Source organism: Dipodomys merriami, unplaced genomic scaffold, assembly GCF_024711535.1.
Source record: "Dipodomys merriami isolate MVZ:Mamm:240054 unplaced genomic scaffold, mDipMer1.0.p SCAF_99, whole genome shotgun sequence".
Lineage (NCBI taxonomy): Eukaryota > Metazoa > Chordata > Mammalia > Rodentia > Heteromyidae > Dipodomys > Dipodomys merriami.
This window is the reverse complement of record NW_027206612.1, coordinates 4,062,597-4,086,823: the sequence shown is the minus strand read 5'-3', so window position 1 is coordinate 4,086,823 and position 24,227 is coordinate 4,062,597. Positions and strand designations below refer to the sequence as shown.

At 58.8% G+C, this 24,227-nt stretch overlaps 1 protein-coding gene across 17 annotated transcripts in view; it reads right to left on the bottom strand.

Annotated features, from left to right (window-relative positions):
• Positions 1–24,227, bottom strand: part of Myt1l (myelin transcription factor 1 like) — a 404,426-nt gene that overhangs the window by 17,667 nt on the left and 362,532 nt on the right. For all 17 annotated transcript variants that reach the window (XM_070014657.1, XM_070014648.1, XM_070014661.1 and 14 more), the window contains 3 exons: positions 13,886–13,948; positions 4,243–4,326; positions 2,651–2,872 (listed from right to left, as the gene is read on the bottom strand). In XM_070014657.1, coding sequence (XP_069870758.1) covers positions 2,651–2,872; positions 4,243–4,326; positions 13,886–13,948 — 369 coding nt within the window. The remainder of the gene's footprint in view (positions 1–2,650; positions 2,873–4,242; positions 4,327–13,885; positions 13,949–24,227) is intronic.

Here is a 24,227-nt window from a genome sequence, read left to right as displayed (position 1 = left end):
TGCTTGCAGCGGAAAGCAGGAGCCTAGCAGGACGCTGTGTGAGCTCAGAAGTGGCCGGGGAGGGGCACGTGCTGTCAGACAGGCAGGCCCGTTCCTGGGCTCCCCCTCTGCTGGGGGATGGACGACCGTCGAAGCTATGTGACGGCGTGTGACCCATCTGTCCACGATGCATAAAAACAACTCCAGAAGTATGCTGCACGTGGCAATCTGGTCTCCCCGTGGTTCTTGAGGGAAATATGAAGAAAACCACACGTCCCTGTGGCCCAGCCCGCGCGTGGGATGGCTGCCGGGAACGGAACGTGGGCTGCGGCACGGCAATGCGTGAGGGGAAGGCCCGCCGGTCAAGGCTTCTCCACGCCGGGACCTGCTCCTGGAAACAATCCTCTGAGGGAGGGTTGAAGCTTCCTGAGTTTCCTTCGGGGGGAGGGGGCTGGAGAGACGGGTCTCCTTCGGACTCCTTCCAGGAGTCAGCCCTTCCCTCGGCCCCCGGGCGTCTGGCCTCTGCTGCCGTGATGCCACAGCTCTCCCAGGCGGGCGAGCGCCAGCGTGGCTGTCCCAGGCCCCTCCTGCCGTGCCTGGTCCGGACAGCAGCAGATCAGGCGAGGCTCTGGGCAGAGCCCGCTCTCTCAGGGGCTCCTCCTTCTGGCTCCCCCATTTCCAGATGCCTAATGAATGTGCCTCACAAATCTCAAATGAAAATGTCGACGACCAAACCATCATGGATCCCGTTATGGCCTAATGTTGGGGTCCGGCAGGAGACGAGCACTTGAACAAGATCGTTAAGGTCCGGCAACATCATAAGGCGCCCGGAACCAACGATACTAACAGAGGCTCCCGTGCAAGTGAGGAGTGAACTTCCCTGGAGCCCCTCCTGCCGGGCCTGGGTCTCCGACCACAGCCCCCAGAGCCCCGAGAGACTGCTGTGCCCCAGGGGCCTTTGCTGGTAAATCGCACAGCCTGGCCCTTCTGCTGGGGCGGAAGTCCCTGGCGGCCACTCCCTGCCCGCTTCCTCCTCTGGCGCCCTTGCTTTGCTGTGTAAACCCTTCTCAAGCCTTCCTCCCCCAGGTGCAGCCCCAGGGCCTCAGTAAGGCTGCGGCCACGTCTGCCTCCCAAAGATGTGCTCCTCCTCCTTCAGCACTGGTCTCTGGTGTCCCGACTCCTCCACACCCAGGGACCAGGGGCCTCAGAGACCCTGGTGCGGGCCCTGCTGTGGCCGCCGCCACCAGGTTACACTCCCCTCCTGAATGAGGAAATCAGAGGCCCGTTGGCCTCTTCTTGAGGCTGGGGGAAGCCTTCCTCTGACGCACATTGAGAGCACAGCTGTTGAGAGACAGAGTCCATGGAGTGCTCTGTTAAGACCCAGCAATTCCCGAAGTCAAAACGAAGGGGTTCCTCTTAAGATCAGCTCTGCCTTCGGGCAGACACGACTTAGCTCAGGAACTAGGGTGGGAAGGAGACCCCCAGCTTCGGCGTTGCTCCGGACGCCCTGAGGCTGGGCTGAGCGGCGGGGGACCTGGGATGTGTGGAGGGAGTGGCTTCAGGCACTGAGGGCTGCGGACATTTGTCTGTTTCTGGTCCTTGCTTGTGCACCGGGGAGGCGAGGCGCATCTCTGCAGACTGCATCTCCGCTGGGAGACGTGTGAAGAGGGAAGGGGTGGGCTCCCCGCCTGTGGGGGCAGGGGTGGGGGGCCCTCCGCGCCTGCAGAGCCAGGTGGCTGAGACGCTCCCCTGGGATTGCAGGAGGGCCAGCGCCTAGTCAGCCTCTCTGCGGTTCGATCCACACCGGCACACACAGTCCTCCTTTCCTCCCTGGGACTCTGGCCAGTGGCCAGGGACTCTATGCCTGAGCGTGACTTGGAGCCTGTGTCTGGCTCTACCACAGGGCGCAGCACTGGACACGGCGTCTGTCTGATATAGAACGGGGGGGTGCAGCCACTGCGCCATTCCCTGGATGTCTGTGGCCCCCATAGACCTGGGGCCCAAAAGGGGATTGGCTGAGCCCCGGGGTGCGTCAGGGAGCAGCCGCGGAACCTGGCTGAGCCCCGGGGTGCGTCAGGGAGCAGCCGCGGAACCTGGCTGAGCCCCGGGGTGCGTCAGGGAGCAGCCGCGGAACCTGGCTGAGGTGCAGATGCGTTTCCAGCCTGTATGCAGGGATTTGTTAGGATGTGTCTGAGTCTCTGTCAGCTACTGGGGTGAGGAACAGGACAGGCGTTCAAACCTCACAATGCCCAGCGCCATCTTCTCTGCACGCCGGGCTGCCTTTTAGTTGTAGCCAAGATGAATGCTGCCCTCCACAGAGAGCCCCTGTGTGCCGGCGGGCACCTGCGGGCTTAAAATCTGCTTCTTACGGCAGATCCCTTGAAGACACTGCCCGACGGGGTGGAGGGCTCTGTGCTTTTCAAACACACTGAGAGCTTTGCCATCTTCTCCTAAACATCCCAGGCTTGCTGCGGCCTGCACTGGGTTTCCGGGGGGGGGGGGGATGCACCAGGGACCCTTTCTACCCAGCACCAGCAAGGCCAGGTCTCCCAGCCGGACTCAGGGCCAGGAACCCCACAGGAAGGACCCTGGCCAGGCTGGGACCCCACCTGCGGTGCGTCAGGATGACCCCCGTGGTGCGTCAGGACCCCTCCCCGCCCCGCACCCTCACCTGCGGTGCGTCAGGAAGGACCCGCTGACGTGCCCAGAGCCGTCGCAGCCCGGGGTGGGGCAGGACATGCCCTCGGTCTTCACAGACTTCCAGGAGAACTGTGAGCCGTTGAGATACCCGTCCTTCTGCCGCTTGGCGGCCAGTGGGCAGCCGGAGGCGCTGCGGTGGGACGCGTACTTGCCCGTGATGTGGCCCTGCCCGTCACAGCCGGGCACCGGACACCTGTGGGCACACGGACGGACCGCGTTAGCCTCCTGGCCTGACTTCCGGGACCGAGGGAAGCCAGCCTGGTGTGGGAGGAATCGAACCCCTGACTCCCAGCCCAGAGAAGAGGAGGACACAGCAGGAAGAGAAAGAGGGCCCAAGGCACCCCCTAGTGGGGACATGAAGTATTACTCTGTGGGGAGAAGGTTCTGGAAGGGGTCTGGCTTTGAGGGGCCCCTGGTGTAGAGGCTGTGAGGGTGGCTGGACAGAGCCAGGGCAGGGGAAGGCATGGGGTGTGGCCAAGGCCAGCCCATGGGTAGAATTACCACCAGAGGGGCCTGCTACCCATGGCCACCAAGAGCTGGAGAGCGCTCTGGAGGGGGCCGCGGGACGGAGGGGCAGAGGCGGGGATGAGCTGGGCAGGGGCGGGGCTGGGGGGTCCGGCTGCAGCTGCAAGCTCGCTAGGCAGATTTCCTGGCCCTGGGCAGGGGCTGAGGTGCCCGCTAGGAAGATGACTTCCTTTGTGTCCTTCTTCATGGCTCTGGTGACCTAGCCCACAGATTTACCTGCATTTCTTTTCTTTTTCTCTCTTTCTTTCTCTCCCTCCCTCCCTCTTTCTTTCTTTCTTTCTTTCTTTCTTTCTTTCTTTCTTTCTTCTTTCTTTCTTTCTTTCTTTCATCATGGGGTCCGAACTCTGGGCCTGGGCGCTGTCCCTCAGCTCTTCAGCTCAAGGCTAGCGCTCTACCACTTGAGCCACAGCACCACTTCTGGCTTTTTCTGCTTATGTGGTGCTGAGGAATCGAACCCAGAGCCTCATGCATGCAAAGCAAGCACTCTACCACTGAGCCACCTTCCCAGCCCCTGCATTTCTTTTGATCATCTGTGTTATCATTCCACAGCAACTCATATTTCCTAGGCATTTTGATACGCTTTAATTTCTCTTATCTCTTAACTTTTAGACTAATATTTGTCTCTAAAGCTATTGAGGTGGACATTCCAGGAAGCCCCCCAGCTCTTCTTGTGGGTTTCTGAGCCACGCAGGCTCGGTCAGGGCCAGCACTCGCTCGGGGGGGGGGGCTCCGTGAGTCAGCCTTCATGGGGTGTCATGCTTAGTCCCTTGGCAATCTCTCAAGAGTCTGATGTCCCCAGGAAACGCTGTGGGGGGTGGCAGTGTCTTATGGTTTGGAGTACACAAACACTAGTGGGCAGTGTTACTGTGTCTCAGCCCGCCGGCAGGCACACTCTGCATTTCCGGCCTACTAGCCTATGAAAGCCCAGCCAGTGCCCGCTGTGGCCTGCCCACTGTATTTTCTGGGACTTCACCGGGTGCTTCCACATCCCAGCCTCCACGTCCTGGCCTCTACATCCTGGCCTCACCAGCCACATACCTGATGGGCTCCTGGTCTTCCTTGTCTTCTTTGCTCTGTGCTATCCGAATGCCACTTTTCTTGGCCCTCGGGCATCCTGAAAGGCTAAAGGTAAAACATGTTTTAGAAACAGCCCACCTGCAGATTTGGCACCGTCTCCTAGCCTGGCCTGGCTCTAGCTCAAGTTTTTGGGGAGACAGGATGGAGGTCCAGAGAGATGAGTTGCATCTACTGCTCCTCGAGGGGGCCAGGAGCCTGGGGAGCTGGGTGTCGCACTCAGGGCAAAACAAATGGCCTTGAAACGGGAGCCGTTGGTGGATCACCTCTGTAATCCCAGCCGCTCAGAAGGCTGAGGTCTGAGAACCATGGAACCGGCCTGGACAGACAAACGCACAAGACTCATGTCTAGGTAAGCAGCAAAAAGCTGGAAGTGAAGATGTGGCTCAAGTGTTAGTGTGAGCCTTGAGTGAAAAAGCCAAGAGGGAGAGCAAAGAAGTTGGTGAGCTGAGGCTGGCCAGAAAAGATGTCAGGAGGATGGTTCCCCAGGGAGGGGGGGAGGAGGGGCGGAGCCAGAGCACACAGCCCAGGACTGGGAGGGGGCGGAGCCAGAGCACAGCCCAGGACTGGGGAGGGGGCGGAGCCAGAGCACAGCCCCAGGACTGGGAGGGGGCGGAGCCAGAGCACACAGCCCCAGGACTTGGAGGGGGCGGAGCTAGAGCACAGCCCAGGACTGGGAGGGGGCGGAGCCAGAGCACAGCCCAGGACTGGGGAGGGGGCGGAGCCAGAGCACACAGCCCAGGACTGGGAGGGGGCGGAGCCAGAGCACACAGCCCAGGACTGGGAGGGGGCGGAGCTAGAGCACACAGCCCAGGACTGGGAGGGGGCGGAGCCAGAGCACACAGCCCATGACTGGGAGGGGGTGGAGCCAGAGCACAGCCCAGGACTGGGAGGGGGCGGAGCCAGAGCACCGCCCAGGACTGGGAGGGGGCGGAGCCAGAGCACACAGCCCCAGGACTGGGAGGGGGCGGAGCCAGAGCACAGCCCAGGACTGGGAGGGGGCGGAGCCAGAGCACACAGCCCCAGGACGGGAGGGGGCGGAGCCAGAGCACACAGCCCAGGACTGGGAGGGGGTGGGGCCAGAGCACAGCCCAGGACTGGGAGGGGGCGGAGCCAGAGCACAGCCCAGGACTGGGAGGGGGCGGAGCCAGAGCACACAGCCCCAGGACTGGGAGGGGGCGGAGCCAGAGCACACAGCCCAGGACTGGGAGGGGGCGGAGCCAGAGCACACAGCCCAGGACTGGGAGGGGGTGGGGCCAGAGCACAGCCCAGGACTGGGAGGGGCGGAGCCAGAGCACACAGCCCCAGGACTGGGAGGGGGCGGAGCCAGAGCACACAGCCCCAGGACGGGAGGGGGCGGAGCCAGAGCACACAGCCCCAGGACTGGGAGGGGGCGGAGCCAGAGCACAGCCCCAGGACTGGGAGGGCGGAGCCAGAGCACAGCCCAGGACTGGGAGGGGGCGGAGCCAGAGCACACAGCCCAGGACGGGCTCAGGTCTTGTCCCTCAGGGGACCCTGGAGGCTGAAGCTACCTATTTCATTGCTGGTTTTCCCTCCTGTATCTCCTTGTCCACCCTGCCCAGGTAGCGCAGATGCTGACCCCGCTAGAGCTCCTGGTTGGGGGCAGTGTGGCTTCTCCCGAGGGTGCTCAGGACTTCCTAGCTGTTCATCCTGGTGCCCCCGCCCCCATGCATCCGGTCTGAGCGTCTCTCTCCGCTCTGCTGACCGCTGACATGCTTTCTCCCCCAACCCTGTGTCCTGGCGCGTCCTTCATCCCGCCCAGCCTCCTGCCCGAGTCTGTGTCCTTCCCTATGCTGTCCCCTGCCTTGGAGTTGGATCTTCCAAGGCGCCTGCAGCCTCCCTACTTTGAGAGTGCCACGGGGCCCTGCAAAGTCTGCTCTCTGTTCTCCAGGGTCCTCAGCCAAGGGAGGCAAAGCCTCTGGGTACCCGAGCCCAGGCCTTGGACGGAGCAAGGGCCGGCCAGTCCGGCCAGCTCCCCCCCCCCCCCCCCCCGCTCCCCCGGCCACATTCACTCCCCGGCACAGCGGGCTGACTGCGCCCGCGGCGACCACAGGTGGCATCAGAAGGACCTCAGGGTCCTTTCTGCTGCTGGCAGAGGTGCGCCTTCTCTGAACATGGTGCTAAATGACAAGGCAGCAGCCTGACAGGTCCACCACGGCCCCACGTTTGAGCCCCCCAGGAAGTGACCTGTTCTGGAGGTGGAGAAGCAACGCAGGTGTCCAGGTTCTGTGCTCTAGGGGCGTGAGAGAGGTTCCTGCCCGCTGGAGCTCACGGGGCCCCATGTGAGGCTCCTACCAGCACCAGGGTCCATCTCTGTTTCCTCCTGTGACTAACAGCACATGTGCTGTGACTCGCAGCCTCCTTCCCCCCCCCAACACCCTCCTCTCTCCACTCGCCTCTGTCTTAGGCCCAGCCTTTTTCTTTTTGTTTTTCCTCGCCTGGGTCTTGAACTCAGGCCTGGGCGCTGTCCCTGAGCTTCTTTGGCTCAAAGCTAGCGCTCTACCACGTGAGGTGAGCCACAGCCCCACTTCCAGCTTTTTCTGCCTATGTGGTACTGAGGAATCGAACCCAGGGCTTCGTGCATGCTAGGCGAGCACTCTACCCCTGAGCCGCCTTCCCAGCCTGGCCCCAGCCCTTTTCAACACACTTGTTTGCTTTCCTGCCCTGCCCTCCAGTGGTCATCTGTGGAGGCAGGGTACTCTGAGACGCCATGCTTTCCTAGCGTCTGGTGGATAAACAGCTGGGGGATGTACTAGGTTTCTAGAATTCTGTGTGGACATTTGGAATGATCCCAGATTTTCCAAAGAGACACTGCTGGCCACAGTTCACTGTTTTCATGTACAGTCCCATATGTATCTACATTTTCACGTGAGATGTAGGTGCTCGATGCACTGAGGACATTAGAGAGGTCACTCGGTGTTGGAGGACGTTACAGAGGTCACTCGGTGTCATGAAGACATTACAGAGGTCACTCGGTGTCATGAGGACATTACAGAGGTCACTCGGTGTCATGAAGGCGTTACAGAGGTCACTCGGTGTTGGAGGACGTTACAGAGGTCACTCGATGTCATGAGGATGTTACAGAGGTCACTCGGTGTTGGAGAATGCTACAGAGGTCACTCGGTGTTCAGAGTATTGGTGTTTTTGGCTTGGTTCCTGCAGCAGACCCCAGTACTCCAGGGTAAAAATCAAAATGGAGTCACTTACATAAGTTCAGGTCCCCAGTGGGAGAGGGCTGCTTCTGTGACCTGAGGTCAGGGATTAGACACCGCAGCTCTGTGATCTGTGACCTGTGGTCAGGGATTACACTGTGATCTGTGACCCGTGGTCAGACACCGCAGCGCTGTGATCTGTGACCCGTGCACCACAGCGCAGCCCCTCTGCCTGGCCCCCACGGCTGGGAGACACGTGAATCCTTGTTGTGCTCCCGCCTTCCAGGAGAGTAACCGGAAATGACCCGAGCTTGTGGGCCTCTGCCTCCCAGCCTCTGGCCGCTCCGGCACTGCTGTTTGTGGGGTGACGTCACACGACCCTGAAGCTGATGTAAGGCCAGTTAGGACCTTTAGTGGCGGTGTCCACCATAGACAGCGGTAAGTGTCTGGGACACCTGCCGTCTGTGGGTGAGAGACAACCTGGGGGCTTGGTGGCCCACAGCTCCGGATGGGGTGAGGAGGAGCTGCGGGAGGCCGGAGGCTGGAGGCCAGCTTCTATGTCCCGCAGAGGACTCACACGCACACTGTCAATGCTTCTGGGCTGGCCGTCAACCTGGGCAGAGGGCAGAGGCAGCGTGGGCCGTGAGCAGGCGCAGAGCGGTGGACGCAGCAGCGTGGGCCGTGAGCAGGCGCAGAGCGGTGGACGCAGCAGTGCGGGCTGTGAACAGGCGCAGAGCGGTGGATGCAGTGCAGGCCGTGAGCAGGCGCAGAGCAGTGGACGCAGTGCAGGCCGTGAGCAGGCGCAGAGCGGTGGACGCAGCAGTGCGGGCCGTGAGCAGGCGCAGAGCGGTGGACGCAGCAGCGTGGGCCGTGAGCAGGCGCAGAGCGGTGGACGCAGCAGTGCGGGCCGTGAGCAGGCGCAGAGCAGTGGACGCAGTGCAGGCCGTGAGCAGGCACAGAGCGGTGGACGCAGCAGTGCGGGCTGTGAACAGGCGCAGAGCGGTGGACGCAGCAGTGCAGGCCGTGAGCAGGCGCAGAGCGGTGGACGCAGCAGTGCGGGCCGTGAGCAGGCGCAGAGCAGTGGATGCAGTGCAGGCTGTGAGCAGGCGCAGAGTGGTGGACGCAGTGCAGGCCGTGAGTAGGCGCAGAGCGGTGGACGCAGCAGTGCAGGCCGTGAGCAGGTGCAGAGTGGTGGACGCAGCAGTGCAGGCTGTGAGTAGGCGCAGAGCGGTGGACACAGTGCAGGCTGTGAGCAGGTGCAGAGCGGTGGACGCAGCAGTGCAGGCCGTGAGCAGGTGCAGAGCGGTGGACACAGCAGTGCAGGCCGTGAGCAGGTGCAGAGCGGTGGACGCAGCAGTGCAGGCCGTGAGCAGGCGCAGAGCGGTGGACGCAGCAGTGCAGGCCGTGAGCAGGCGCAGAGCGGTGGACGCAGCAGTGCAGGCCGTGAGCAGGCGCAGAGCGGTGGACGCAGAAGCGCGGGCCGTGAGCAGCAGACCCTAGTCCTGAAGACTTTTCCTGGTCTCCTGGCTGTCTCAAGCCTGGTGTTTCATTGTCCCAAGACGTCTGCTTACAACAGGACTTAGGATTTTCCAGGGACACAGGAGAGACTGCCCACTTTCAGATAGAGCCCAGGACAGGGTCCAGGAGGGGAGGAGGAGCGGTAGAGGACAGGAGAGGGGAACTCCCTGCCTTTGTGTGTCCTGGGCAGGTAGGACAGCAGGGACCCTGAGGAGGGGACTCACATGGTGAGAAGCTACTGCAGTCTGGCCGGCGGTAAGCACTCTGTGGCTGGTCTCCTGTGTGGGTGGTAAGTGCTCTGTGGCTGGTCTCCTGTGTGGGTGGTAAGCACTCTGTGGCTGGTCTCCTGTGCCGGTAGTAAGTGCTCTGTGGCTGGTCTCCTGTGTGGGTGGTAAGTGCTCTGTGGCTGGTCTCCTGTGCGGGTAGTAAGCACTCTGTGGCTCGTCTCCTGTGCGGGTAGTAAGCACTCTGTGGCTGGTCTCCTGTGTGGGTGGTAAGCACTCTGTGGCTCGTCTCCTGTGTGGGTAGTAAGCACTCTGTGGCTGGTCTTCTGTGCCGGTAGTAAGCGCTCTGTGGCTGGTCTCCTGTGTGGGTGGTAAGTGCTCTGTGGCTGGTCTCCTGTGTGGGTGGTAAGCACTCTGTGGCTGGTCTCCTGTGCGGGTAGTAAGCACTCTGTGGCTCGTCTCCTGTGCGGGTAGTAAGCACTCTGTGGCTGGTCTCCTGTGTGGGTGGTAAGCACTCTGTGGCTCGTCTCCTGTGTGGGTAGTAAGCACTCTGTGGCTGGTCTCCTGTGTGGGTGGTAAGCACTCTGTGGCTGGTCTCCTGTGTGGGTGGTAAGTGCTCTGTGGCTGGTCTCCTGTGCGGGTAGTAAGCGCTCTGTGGCTGGTCTCCTGTGTGGGTGGTAAGCGCTCTGTGGCTGGTCTCCTGTGTGGGTGGTAAGTGCTCTGTGGCTGGTCTCCTGTGTGTGGGTGGTAAGTGCTCTGTGGCTGGTCTCCTGTGTGTGGGTGGTAAGCGCTCTGTGGCTGGTCTCCTGTGTGGGTAGTAAGCGCTCTGTGGCTGGTCTCCTGTGTGGGTGGTAAGCGCTCTGTGGCTGGTCTCCTGTGTGGGTGGTAAGCGCTCTGTGGCTGGTCTCCTGTGTGGGTGGTAAGCGCTCTGTGGCTGGTCTCCTGTGTGGGTAGTAAGCGCTCTGTGGCTGGTCTCCTGTGCGGGTAGTAAGCACTCTGTGGCTGGTCTCCTGTGTGGGTGGTAAGCGCTCTGTGGCTGGTCTCCTGTGTGGGTGGTAAGCGCTCTGTGGCTGGTCTGTGCGGGTGGTAAGCGCTCTGTGGCTGGTCTCCTGTGTGGGTGGTAAGCGCTCTGTGGCTGGTCTCCTGTGTGGGTGGTAAGCACTCTGTGGCTGGTCTCCTGTGTGGGTAGTAAGTGCTCTGTGACTGGTCTCCTGTGCGGGTAGTAAGCACTCTGTGGCTCGTCTCCTGTGCGGGTAGTAAGCACTCTGTGGCTGGTCTCCTGTGTGGGTGGTAAGCACTCTGTGGCTGGTCTCCTGTGTGGGTGGTAAGTGCTCTGTGGCTGGTCTCCTGTGTGGGTGGTAAGCGCTCTGTGGCTGGTCTCCTGTGTGGGTGGTAAGTGCTCTGTGGCTGGTCTTCTGTGTGGGTGGTAAGCGCTCTGTGGCTGGTCTCCTGTGTGGGTGGTAAGCACTCTGTGGCTGGTCTTCTGTGCCGGTAGTAAGTGCTCTGTGGCTGGTCTTCTGTGCCGGTAGTAAGTGCTCTGTGGCTGGTCTCCTGTGTGGTGGTAAGCGCTCTGTGGCTGGTCTGTTTCTGAGGCCGAGCCAGAAGCCAGGAACGGGCGTCAGGAGCAGGCAGCCTTTGCTGGGTGCTTTGTGTCTGTGGAGCCTGGCCCAGGGCCTTGAGGTCCGTTCTGTGTGTGTGTGGTGCTGTTGGAAGGCCAGTGGGTAGTGGGCCGGAGAGCCACTGAGTCCTGCGTGGGGGCAGCCCTGGAGAGCTCACGATGACCACGAGGAAAGAGAAGACCCAAGGCGGGGCGGGGGAAGATGTGCACAGCCGCCTGAGGAGGGGCCGGCCTGCCGGGCAGCAAGCCTGCTGGAGACGGAGCTGAAGCGTGTGGCCTGGCGTCTCCCCGCTTTGCTGAGGACCAGGCGCTGGGGAGCCCTGCCCGGTGGAGCGCAGGAAACGTCACAGACTCCGTCGACGTTTGTTAAAGTCATGTAAGGAGTTCCAGATCAGAGGTGGAGATGGAAAGCTACACCATCATTAAGAAACGCCCTTTGCAGCCCCCAAGGGCTCAGGGTCCCGGGACCTCCGGCTGGAGGCAGAGCTCAGGCTTGAGTTCCAGCTCTTCTTCACTTCTGAGTCTCCGTCTCCTTGGTGTCAGACGCGGTGGGCTCACCTTTGGTGGGCAGGAAGGGCAGGCCTGGTGCGCCCGGACAGCTGCGGCACGAGGAGGAGCAAGCCTGCGTCCTCCACGGCCCCAGTCCGGGATCGGGAGCGTCCGGTGGGTCAACCATTTGTCCAGAGCGGCACGAGCTCTAGGTACCAGAAGGGCTGGAGAGGGCTCTGTGGCCCGGGGGCCGGGGTGCGCCTTCTGGGACCTCACCCCTCACCGGCGTGCACAGGGGTGCAGGGCTCTGGACTCAGCGGGCGATGCACTGCTGCCTGCAGTGTGTGCGGTGCCTAGCTCGTGCTCCCGGGAGGAGTACCGGTGTGGCAGGAAATTCTCTGCCGTGCCAGGGCCGCTGGAGCCGCCTGGAGAAGGGCGTCTGTGTGCTCTGAGCAGCCGATGCACACGGACCTCCGCTGGCGACCCTGGGCCTGTCTTTCTGTTGACTGAAAGTGACGCGTTTGCATAACAAAGTGTCCAACCGCGTCGAACGCCAGAATTAGCAATATTTCAGTGTACTCTACTCCTAACCAAAACCCCGGCAGGGCTATATTTGCCGCAAACGAAATAAAATTTACAATCCTCGGGTCACTCAGTCCAGTGCAGATGGTGTGTCATACGGCGGACGCGCACGCACACCCGCCGCAGACCGCACAGGTGCTGCATTTATGGCTGTCTGAGAGGTTTCCAACGCAGCTTTAGCTGGCATCTTCAGTTATGACCCCTTCTAGCCCTCCCCAAGGCTAGCTCTAAATATATTCCAGTAACAGAATCATGCCCTGCAAAATCGCAACACTCCAAAACACCTAAGAGACACGAATTATAATATGTACGCTCCATTATGACTAAACTTATAGGATGCCAAAAAAGTCAAGAGAGGAACAGACACTGGACTTGACAGAACCCTCCAACACCCACTTTCAGCTGTGTAGACTTACAAAATGCTACAAGCACTAGCTGTGTGAGGACGGAGATATTGATTTCCTAGGGTATTAGAATAAAGACCAGTACAGAATGTGCTTGGCTTTTTATAGTTATCTCAAGTGTTACTGTTTCATAAGCTAAATAGTAATCTACCCTGGAATGCTCTTTGGACTGGCCTCACTGGGTCCTGCGTGCCCAGAGGCCCGGGGCAGCCTCTCCCGAGCTCCGCCTGCGGACGGAGACCCAGGAACTGCACAGTGGAACCTGGTGCATAAGACGGACCCTGCCACAGAGAATTATCGGCCCCCAAAGGTCCGTGTGGCCAAGAGCCTGGGCCGGCCATGGCACAGAGCCGGCCACAAGTCAACTCCCGTACTCTTCCCCAACACCCGTTCTGCCTGACACCAGCGCCTGGTCCAAGCAGAGCTCCCGAGTGACTGGACAGGACTGCAGGGACAGGAAGCAAGCAGTGGGTCCTCAAGGCCAAGCACTCGTGGCCCGCATCCAGACAGGGCCAGCCTCGCCCCAGCTCTGCGGCCAAGATCTGGACACTCAGGCGGGAAACGGCTGGCGAGACGTCTCCACTGCCAGGCTGTGCTCGGGACAGGGAGGTTTCCTGACTTCTGACCCTCACTGCGCTCCCTCCCGTCCTCCCTCCCATACTTCCTCCCTTCTTCCCTTCCTTCCTCCCTTTCTTCCTCCTTCCCTCCCTCCCTCCCTCCTTCCTTCCTGCCTTCTCTCCCTCCCTCCCTTCCTCCCTCCCTTCCTTCCTCCCTTTCTTCCTCCCTCCCTCCCTCCTTCCCTTCCTCCCTCCTTCCTGCCTTCTCTCCCTCCTTCCCTCCTTCCCTCCCTCCCTCCCTCCCTCCCTCCTGTCCTCCCTTTCCTGTCTGAATCCCTCTCCTTGCTTGCAGGCCCTGTTTGCTGTCTTTGAGGATTAAGTGTGGGCTGGCCCCCCTTCTTCGCGGGGAGGCTGGAGAGCAGAGGTCCCCAACCCTGTCTCCAGTGGTTCCCTTGAGCACAGCCAGGCTTGCCATCTTTAGCGAGCGTTTAGATACTCTCTTCACTACACCACGAGTTCCTTTCCACTCTCTTCTAACACGGGGCCTGTGTTAGAGGGTGTCTGTACAACGCTCACCACATGGCGGGAGGTGAGGCGTCCCTCACCCGGCGGCACCTCCCTCTCTACGCTGGACTCTTCCCGTGCTTTGGGAGGCTGGGGTTGTTACAGGGAACCCTTTCTGCAGCGTTCGGCCTTGTGTCCTTGAATAACCACGGTGCAGCTCTGCGGCTCAGATCCTAATGTTACGGAGAAGCCCGGCTGGGAATGGCTGCCTCTCCATGGCTGCTCTCAGAGTGTCACCCTTCTCTGCGCTTTCCATTTGGAGAGAAGTCCTGTTGTGTGACTAGAAACGTTTCCCTGGGGGTGCCAGTGCCCCAGGAAGACATCTGGGGTGACCTAGGAGCACAGCGGCTCGCGGAGGATGCTAGAATCCAGATTCCCAGCCTGCTGGAGCCAAACCTGGCGCCAGCACCCGCTCCGAGACGAGCCCCCATACGCACCTTCCGCCAGCACCCGCTCCGAGACGAGCCCCCATACGCACCTTCGATGAGAAGCGTAGTTGCCAGTGATGTGTCCGGAGCCGTCGCAGCCAGGCGTAGGGCACCTGGAAGTAGAAATGCAGACAGGGAAGCTTACTTGGAGGGAGTGTGGATCCTGGGCATTTAGCTTTCCTCTTCTCCAAAAGGCCAAGTCTTTGCCGCTCAGCCTGGTGGCTGAGAGAGGCTGGCTGAGCTGGGGACTTCCCAGCGCAGGCACACCACTGCTTCCTCCCCGACAAGGCCTTGCCACAGGGCCTTGAATTCTGCAGCTACTTTGGACTCCACGGTCTCTGGGACGTCTGTCTAGCGCCCGTGGTCATGAGGCTGCGGATCCCTGCATACCCATCCCCTCCAAGTACCCACTTCCTTCCCTTGTTACTTAGGTTTGTCACAGGTGCGTGCTTACACCAGTCCGCACATGAAGCAGGCTAGCACGTGGAAGACGCACACCCCGCTAGGGTACGGTCGCACAGATCTTCCACTCCCAAGCTGTGCCGTCTCCTCCCCTCACTGACCGGCCGGGGCCCCCGGCGCCCCGCAGCCTGAAAATGTACTCATCACCCCTGGACCCCCGAAGTCTTCCCGTTCACCACGTGAGGGCCAGGCGGAAGGACCCGGACTCCGGGCCGGGGGCTCCGGCTTGCGTGCAGGGCCTTGTCTGCCTTCTTACCACAGCACCACAGCCGCCCCAGGGCTGGTGCAGGAGACAGTCCCCTCAGCTCTGCCCTCCGAGTAACTTAAACTATGCCATTGGGGAAGAAGCAGAAACACGACACAAACACAGAGCTCTCTCATTGCTTTTCTACCACAATAAAGGGGGAAAAATTAAGGGACAAAATTCAGAAAAGAAATTCTCTTTCACTTAAATTAGTGAGGCTTCCTCAATAACCAGTGTGAAGTGATTGAGTAAAATGACCACCTAGGAATAAGGCGTAAGCTATGTATTCTCTAAATTCCTACCCCAGGAGAGCCTGAATGGCTGGGCTGCCGCGGGGGTGGGGTGGGCGGGGGGAAGCAAAGGGCAAAGGGCAAAGGGCAAAGGCCGCAGCCTCCAAAGATCTCCCAGGCCGAGTGTCCTGGAGCAAGGCAGGGAGCAGGCCTAGGACACATCACAAGGATAAGAATGTTGAGTTTGATATTTGGGTGTGTTAAACACTGTGGCCATTTTCAGTGTTCAGAAGTTTTCTAATTTCCCACCAGCCCCCAAAACGGGAATGTGATTCAGAGCAGAGAGATATTGGTATCTTCCCTATCATGTCCCACAAGAGGATCAAGTTTAATTCCGGCCCGAACCTTGGGAGGGTAAAAACAGGAAAGGAAGGGGGCGGAGAAGGCCGTGTGCTCCTGCCGCTGCTCCGCTCATCAGGACGTGGAGACTGGGTTTTGCTGGGGAGCAGAGGGAACATTAGACTTTTCCAGCAGCAACTGAGCCCCAGTCCTGTGCTGTTTCCTGACATTCACACTTCAGTCCTAAGGCCACGTGGGCAACAGCTCAGTATTTCCTAAATAAGAACTTACATGACTGAAGCTGATTTTCCAAATGATGCCACAGGTGTTCAGCCCCTGCTGGGATGCTTACTGGTAGAAAAACTTGGGGGTATTATCATTGTCACCAACATAACGTCTGGTGTGGAAATGTGTTTCTACCAGCCTATGCACGGCCTTATTTCTTTGTTCAAGGAAAATGATTCTTAAACTCTTCCTAACTTAAGCACCTCTTAAAGGTGACTTTGAAATTTACTCATTTTAATAGGAGACCACGTTTTGCATGCCCTCTTTTGGGTGGAGCTGCTCAAATTCAAGGTGAGATACTATAACCAGAATAATGCAATGGGGACCGGATTTTACCACCTATAAAAAGGAGTCATTCATCATTTAGTAAGAAAAGAGGTGTTTAAATGTCATTCTCCTTCATGAAAACAACCAAAAAACTCACGATCTTATTCATTTTCAGTTTTTTCTGTGTTGGGAAAAACAGCACAGGAAAGAAGTTTTTCTTTCTCTAAAGAATCGCTCTTATTTTCAGGTTTCTGCACCCTGGCTCTGGGGCCTGCCAGGCACCGAGGCTGTGGGACTGCTCGGCTGCACCAGTGTGTGCTTGGATTAGAAGGGATTTGTGAGGAGGAAGCAGAGGAGAGACTCTCCCCTGAATCCTGGGAAAGGGTGGGGCTGTCAGCTGTGTGTCCTGCGTCCCAGTGAGGACGCTGATTGCTGCTGATGGCTCCCTGAATGGCTCTTTTTACGTCTCGTCGGTAGGTGGCGGCCTTGGACTGTGCATGACGGCTCCAAGGCCGGCTGTCTCTTCAGCTGTCTCAGGCATTCATCGCTACGTGATTCTCAAGATGTTGAGTCTTTTAAAACCTCAGATTGACATATAAATTTCCCAGCTTTTAGGAACCTCAACATTGAAAAACCACAAACTTCGGCAGTCATGAAAGAATGAGGATTCGCGTGACACCGGGGACCTTTGCCTCAGAGTCCTCGGGGAGGGGGCGGGCAGGGAGCTCACTGGCCGGGTGGGACTGGCACTGTCTACGGAGCACACCTGGCCCACGAAGAGGGGCCCACGCGGGACGGTCAAGGCCCCGTGGGTGGATGGAATTGGAGGCAGCCTGTGCTCACAGCTTGGGTTTTGCAACGGCAGAAGAGACAGGCTGGGTTTCCATGGAAACAGCCCTGGGCTGGCTCTCAGCGCACAAGTGCGGAGCCCACGGCGGCCGGGGGAGGGAGGTTCAGAGGACCCTGCTCCAGGACCCTGGCTTTCCTAACAGCCACTACCAACAGTAGCACCTGGGCCAATCTAGGCTCCTGTCTTTGAGGATGTAAAGTTGTGTTAAACAAAGCATTGGCTTCCCTCTTTTCTACTCCAAAGGCACTATGGGCAAAAACACAGAGAGGAAACGATGAATAATCTATACTTGCTGCCTTGCAGATATATTTGAGGCAAAAATATCCTTGATATTTATCTCTGTTTTGTGTTTACTTTGATTGATTAAGCAATGTGAAGAGAAGATAATTTTGGCAATGCACAGTGCCATCCAGCTGGGAAAATGGGTCAAGAATGGTGATGGAAAATCACAGCACAGGGTTCTAAACGGTGCTTCACTGGGATGGCAGGTGGATTCAGGGGAAAAGTCTTAACAAGAACAAAACCGTCAGCAGCAGCCAGACGTGAGCTCCAACCTTGGGCTGGGACCTTTCCAGCCAGGCAGCGGTGTCTCTGTTGCCACTGTGTGTGCGAGGCCAGGTCCTCATGCTGCCCTTCGTTAATCACTACCAAAGAAGCACTGGACTTTGGTAAGAATCACCGCTGACCGCTGGGTGGCTAGGTAGGGATCAGATGTACCTGAGCAGCAGAAGCTAATTTGATGTTGTGAATCAACTGCGTAATCAGAAAACCATTGACTTGTGCATCGCACACCTCTGGGAGACAGAACACTGGCCGACACCGCTCGGGTCTGCCTGGACCTTGTCTGTCCTCAGAGGACGCAAACCCTCTGCCCAGCACCATTTGGTCCCCGTTTTATACCCCCCCTCAATGGACACAGTGCGAATGGGAATGTTTACCTACTGGCCTAAGCCTTATTGGATAACTTTGTAAAAACATCTTAGAAACATTTCCTCGATGTTCTCTCCCTGGTCCTTTCTCGAGGATTAAATCAATGCTCAAAACGCTGTAAGAAGTGCAAACTATGACACTGTGTGGAAGAAGTGCCCTCGGGCGGAGTGACCGGAGCTGCCTGGGTGGGCTTCAGAGAGGACCCACGCCGGGCCGACCCACTTCCTAAGCCAGAAACTGCTGGAAGAGTCCAGAATGCATCTAGCATGGTTTGCAGGGGTTGCATGAGCCCCTGTGCTCTTGATGGACACAACATGGTGAACTGTGAGTCTTCAGGGCTGCCCGGAGCAGTGGGCCACGCCAGGGCTGCTGGCAAGACGCCTCGGGGGCAGGCCCAGGCAGGGCCTGGGTGAGTCTGACCGCTCACACCCACCGGGCCAGGGAGAGCCAAACCATGCCGCAGACCCCACAGGCAGCACAGCAGGCGGCATCTGGACCTGGCACAGACAATTGCTTGTTTTTAAGTCTTATAGCAAAAGCCGCACACACTGCTGGCATGGCTGAGCTCGGCCTGGACCAGGCTCCGCTGAGCCTCCTCCAAGGCTGGCCTTCAGAGAAGCTGACGGGCTGGTGGCTGAGATGCAGAAACACGGGGAATGGGGTAATGAACAGGTGCCGGGCAGATGGACTTTGCGGACTCTGACGGATGTCACAGAGAGCTGCGTGAACAGACTTTTTTTACTCTTCTTTGTTTCGGGGTAACCCTATGTCAACAAGTAAAAATAAAACAAAAAACTCCACACTGAGTTAGTGCCTTAAATTTTAAAAGAAATTATACAAAGTGGAATTGGAGGTGAGGGCTCACATGTAGCGTGTGCAGCAGTGTCAGGAGCTGAGCTGAGGGCTCACGTGTAGTGTGTAGCATGTAGAGTGTGCAGCAGTGTGAGGAGCTGAGGTGAGGGCTCACGTGTAGCGTGTCCATGCAGCAGTGTGAGGAGCTGAGCTGAGGGCTCACATGTAGAGTGTAGCATGTGCAGGAGTGTGAGGAGCTGAGCTGAGGGCTCACATGTAGCGTGTAGTGTGCATCAGTGTGAGGAGCTGAGCTGAGGGCTCAGCGTGTAGCGTGTAGCGTGTGCAGCAGTGTGAGGAGCTGAGCTGAGGGCTCACATGTAGAGTGTAGCATGTGCAGGAGTGTGAGGAGCTGAGCTGAGGGCTCACATGTAGCGTGTAGTGTGCATCAGTGTGAGGAGCTGAGCTGAGGGCTCAGCGTGTAGCGTGTAGCATGTGCAGCAGTGTGAGGAGCTGAGCTGAGGGCTCACGTGTAGCGTGTAGCGTGTCCGTGCAGCAGCGTGAGCAGGTGAGGGGTAGTCCAGTGCTGCTTCGTACAAGCGGCACGCGGCTGCCAGGAGGCGTATCTTCTACAGTCACGGCACATGCGTGTGCCTGCAATCCTCTTGCCATGCGTGTCAGCCTCTGTCCCTGCATGCACTGTTTCGATCCCCCGTGTCAGGGTTTGCTCTGGCCTCTGTCTCTTTAGTTTCACAGTCTATGTCATGTTGGTGGGGGGCACAGTAAGATGGAAAAGGCACATTCACTCTTATGGTATAGTGCCAACAAAGTCTCTACAAAACAGAAGGAAAGCCGGGCACCGGTGGCTCACGCCTGTCATCTTAGCTACTCAGGAGGCTGAGATCTGAGGATCGTGGTTCAAAGCCAGCCCAGGCAGGAATGTCTGTGAGACTCTTATCTCCAATAAACCAGAAAAAAATGGAAGTGGCGCTGTGGCTCAAGTGGTAGAGCGCTAGCCTTGAGCTGAAGAGCTGAGGGACAGCACCCAGGCCCAGAGTTCAAGCCCCACAACCGACAAAAAAACCCAAAACCCAACAACAAAAACTAAAAACACAAAAGAGAGGGTAAACAGCTTGCTTATAAGCAATAGGTATGTCTCCTGGCCACATATTACGTAAACATCAGGGAAAAGCAATGTCCTGTAGGTTGTTTTTCAGTCTGTAAGATAGGGATTTTTCTCTTTTCCTGAAATTAGGCGTGCACAACTGGAGTTTCTCTCCTGCTCCACGGAGACAGCACAGGCCGTGTTATGCCTGAGCCTCCGGAGAGACCGGCTGCCCCCCTCCCCCCACTGGGGAGCCAGCCCCGGCCGCCATCCCTCCCTTCCAGGGTCCTATCGGGAAGGGATGTGCGGGCTCCACGGGGAGAAATCTGAAGGGCACAGAGGACTGCCAAGCCAGCCCCAGCCATGGCTGCCTGAGACCTGAGGGCTCTGAGGGAGCCGGTGTTGGGAAACCTGCCCTTCAAGACCACAGTGGCTGCATCCGCAGCCCTCAGTGAAAGGGTTTTATCTGACACAGTCATGCGCAGACGCAAAACACCTCTGTGCTACCACGTATTTTCCCCTTGTGATGACACTTAAAGCCCAAGATACACATGAAAGACACTTGAAAATTTCCTTCCCGTGGTTTTAAAATTATTTTCCCCTTGGTGACTTAGGACTCCAGGAACTAAGGAAATGTCTTGATGCAGACACAGTTCATACTCTGCTGCTAGCGACCCATGGCTGGTGGAGTCCGGGGCAGCGCGTGGCCTCAGCCGCTGCTGGGCAGAGGAGGTGTGTTCCTGGCTGTCACTGACATGGGGACGTGTGCGGTGAAGCGTCCTGGAGCGATTTGTGCTCGTGTCAACACCCTGGACTTCTGTGATCAGCTCAGGGGGCCACACGCCCGGGCTGTGAGGTGTGTGCGTGTGGTCTGCTCGACCCCAGACCTGCACGCCTGTGTGGCATGTGGGCCACGGTAAGCCTGTGTGCGTGTGACCATGCTAGAACACAGAACCAGAGCGGCAAACATGCTGAGCAACAGGAAAGCGTCGGCTCCCGGACTCGGTGGAAGGAACCACCGCGGAATATGGGGTCAGCCCAAACTTCGCTCCACAGAACACGGACAAGTGTCGTGGCCAGATGCGTGTGGCATTGTCACACCTACACACACCAGGCTTTCCGCACAAGCCATCAGAGGTAGCCGTGTGACTGACTGAAGGAATCATGCATTTGCTGTGAGCATCAGGTGACTTTTGACCCCGCTGAGTGGACCCAGTCCTACCCAGGTCCCCGGAGGGCATGAGCCGCACCGCCTCCGGTGTGAGGGCTGGAGGGCAGCGCGGGCCGCCGTGGGCCCGGCCCGTTCCTGCGCCGGGGGAGCTCGCGTGTGGCTCCTGGCGGCACCGGGCCGATGCAGTCCTGGCATGCGCGATGCGGCCCGGGTTCTCACGTTCCAGGCATGCGGCTGCAAGTCTGAACTCAGAGGTCATCTGTGCGGACCGTGCCGGCCCCGGGTCCCCGGGGGACTCTCGGTGCCAGCACCGCGACCCCGCCGCGTGGGCGGAGGGCACCGGGCGCGGGGCGGTGGCCGTCAGTGTGGCAGCACGTACCTAGCACATCCTGACGTCCCATTCCCTGGACGGGTGCGTCCATGGGGGCTGCTGCCGGAGCACATGCACGCCCAGCAGCAGGGGGCAGCTAAACAAGAGGCCGGCGGCTGCCGTCACAACTGAGTTGGACGCGGATGACCCATGCAAGAAAACAAATACAAAAGGTGACTGGTGCGGCGTGCCGAGAAGACAGACACCACATTCCTGACCTCCGCCCGTGCGGCCGCCGCGGCTCCGACCTGCAGAGGGCTGGCCGCCGGGCTGGGCGAGGCCGAGCCGAGGGGGGACCCGTACTCACCTTCGGCTGGTGACACATGGGGAGAGACCAGGGCCGGGGTCCCTCAAGTAGGGGAGGGAAAGACTCCCCCGGCGCGGCGGGGTGCGGACCTAGCCACACGTACTCTATACAACACGTCCCCACACGGCCAGAAATGTCCCTCGCCCGTGAGTGCAAGGGCGCGTGTGAACACACCCCATGTGCTTCACACTGAGCGGCCGGTCAGGGAAGGACCGTGGATCACAGGGCCTGGGGGAGGGGTGCTTCGTGGGGGCCGCTCCCGCATTGTGCCCAGCAACACCAAAATATGGATGCACTCAAGACAGATGGATATCCACATATCCACCTCCTCCCTGCCCCTACTGCAGCCAGGTACAGGCCGCTCCCACACCACCACGACCACACCTCCACCGGGATCACTGCACACCGCTCACACGCCTGCACCACCACTGCGACCATGTACACACTGCACCACGACGATGCACACACCGCTCACACGCCTGCACCACCACCACCGCAACCATTCACACACCTGCACCATGACGATGCACACACTGATCACACACCTGCACCACGACGATGCACACACCGCTCACACGCCTGCACCACCACCACAGCAACCATTCACACACCTGCACCACGATGATGCACACACCGCTCACACGCCTGCATCACCACCATCGCAACCATTCACACGCCTGCACCACGACGATGCACACACCGCTCACACACCTGCACCACGACGATGCACACACTGATCACACACCTGCACCACTACTGCGACCATGTACACACTGCACCATGATGATGCACACACCGCTCACACACCTGCACCACCACCACGACCATGTACACACTGCACCACAACGATGCACACACCGCTCACACGCCTGCACCACCACCACCACACACATTCACACACCTGCACCACGATGATGCACACACTGATCACACACCTGCACCATGACGATGCACACACTGCTCACACACCTGCACCACCACTGCGACCATGTACATACCTGTACCACGACGATGCACACACCGCTCACACGCCTGCACCACCACCACCGCAACCATTCACACACCTGCACCACGATGATGCACACACTGCTCACACACCTGCACCACCACTGCGACCATGTACATACCTGTACCACGACGATGCACACACTGCTCACACACCTGCACCACCACCACCGCAACCATTCACACACCTGCAACGACGATGCACACACTGATCACACACCTGCACCACCACTGCGACCATGTACACACTGCACCATGATGATGCACACACCGCTCACACGCCTGCACCATCACTGCGATCATGTACACACTGACCATGATGATGCACACATCGCTCACACACCTGCACCACCACTACGACCATGTACACACTGCACCATGATGATGCACACACTGCTCACACGCCTGCACCACCACCACAGCAACCATTCACACACCTGCACCACGACGATGCACACACTGATCACACACCTGCACGACGATGCACACAATGCTCACACACCTGCACCACCACCACCACAACCATTCACACACCTGCATCACCACTGCGACCATGTACACACTGCCCCACAACGATGCACACACCGCTCACACACCTGCACCACCACTGCGACCATGTACACACTGCACCACGATGATGCACACACCGCTCACACACCTGCACCACCACCACCACAACCATTCACACACCTGCATCACCACTGCGACCATGTACACACTGCCCCACAACGATGCACACACTGCTCACACGCCTGCACCACCACTGCGACCATGTACACACTGACCATGATGATGCACACACCGCTCACACACCTGCACCACCACCACCGCACACATTCACACGCCTGCAACAACGATGCACACACTGATCACACACCTGCACCACCACTGCGACCATGTACACACCTGCACCACGACAGTGCACACACTACTCACACGCCTGCACCACCACCACCACAAACATTCACACACCTGCACCACGACAATGCACATACCTGTACCACGGCAATGCACACACCACCACGATGATGCACACACCGCTCATACGCTCATACACCTGTACCACCACCGCAACCATGCACAACCATGCACACACCTGCACCATGACGATGCACACACCGCTCACACACCTGCACCATCACGATGCACACACTGCTCACACACCTGCACCATCACGATGCACACACCGCTCACACACCTGCACCATCACAATGCACACACGCAGCCATGATGATGCACACACCGCTCACACACCCACACCACCACCACTGTGTCCGTGCATACACCGTGCACAGCCTGGCTCTGAGGATGGAGGAACTCAGCAGGCCTGGCTGGCTGCCACACTCAGGCAGCTCAGACGAGGCCTTACAGATGTGTGGATGGAGTCCCCGGGGCTTCGGGTGCTTCCCGCCGTTCATGGGACAAACTGTCCTGGTCAGCTAGTGCAGCGGGAGATCTGTCACAGAGCCAGCTCGGTCGCACAGCTCCGGCTCAGCCCGCATGGGGCCAGGCAGGGGTCCCGGACGGCGGGCGGCAGGGAGGGCTGGAGGGTGCTGTCCTGTGGTTTTTGTGCTGAGTGTTGCTTTCTACTTGATTTTCTCTTCTATTTCCCCCTCTGTTTGTGGAAGCTTATCAGCTTAGCTTAAAAAAAGGTTTTTGTTTTTGACTCTCACGAGCCCAGATCCCCCCGATTCTCGGCCTCCCAGGGTGGGATTGCAGGCATGCACGCCGCAGCACACGGGGGGCACTGTCGCCCTAGCCGGGGGGAAGGGCGGACCTCACCTGTACCGTGCACCCCGGCCCCTGCGCCCCACATTCTGGGTCCTTCATCATCACCTGCCCCTCTTTTTGCAGGTTATATTTTCCTCTTTCAGTCTCTTCGACAAAACAAGAAGCATGTTTTACCTTTGTCCCGTGAAGTCTTTTCCACTCATTTCAAATACTGTTTTGTGTATGTGTGTGTGTGCATGCGCATGTGCGTGGTTTGTGTGTGTGGTGTGCATGTGTATAATGAATGTATGTATATAGGAATGTATGT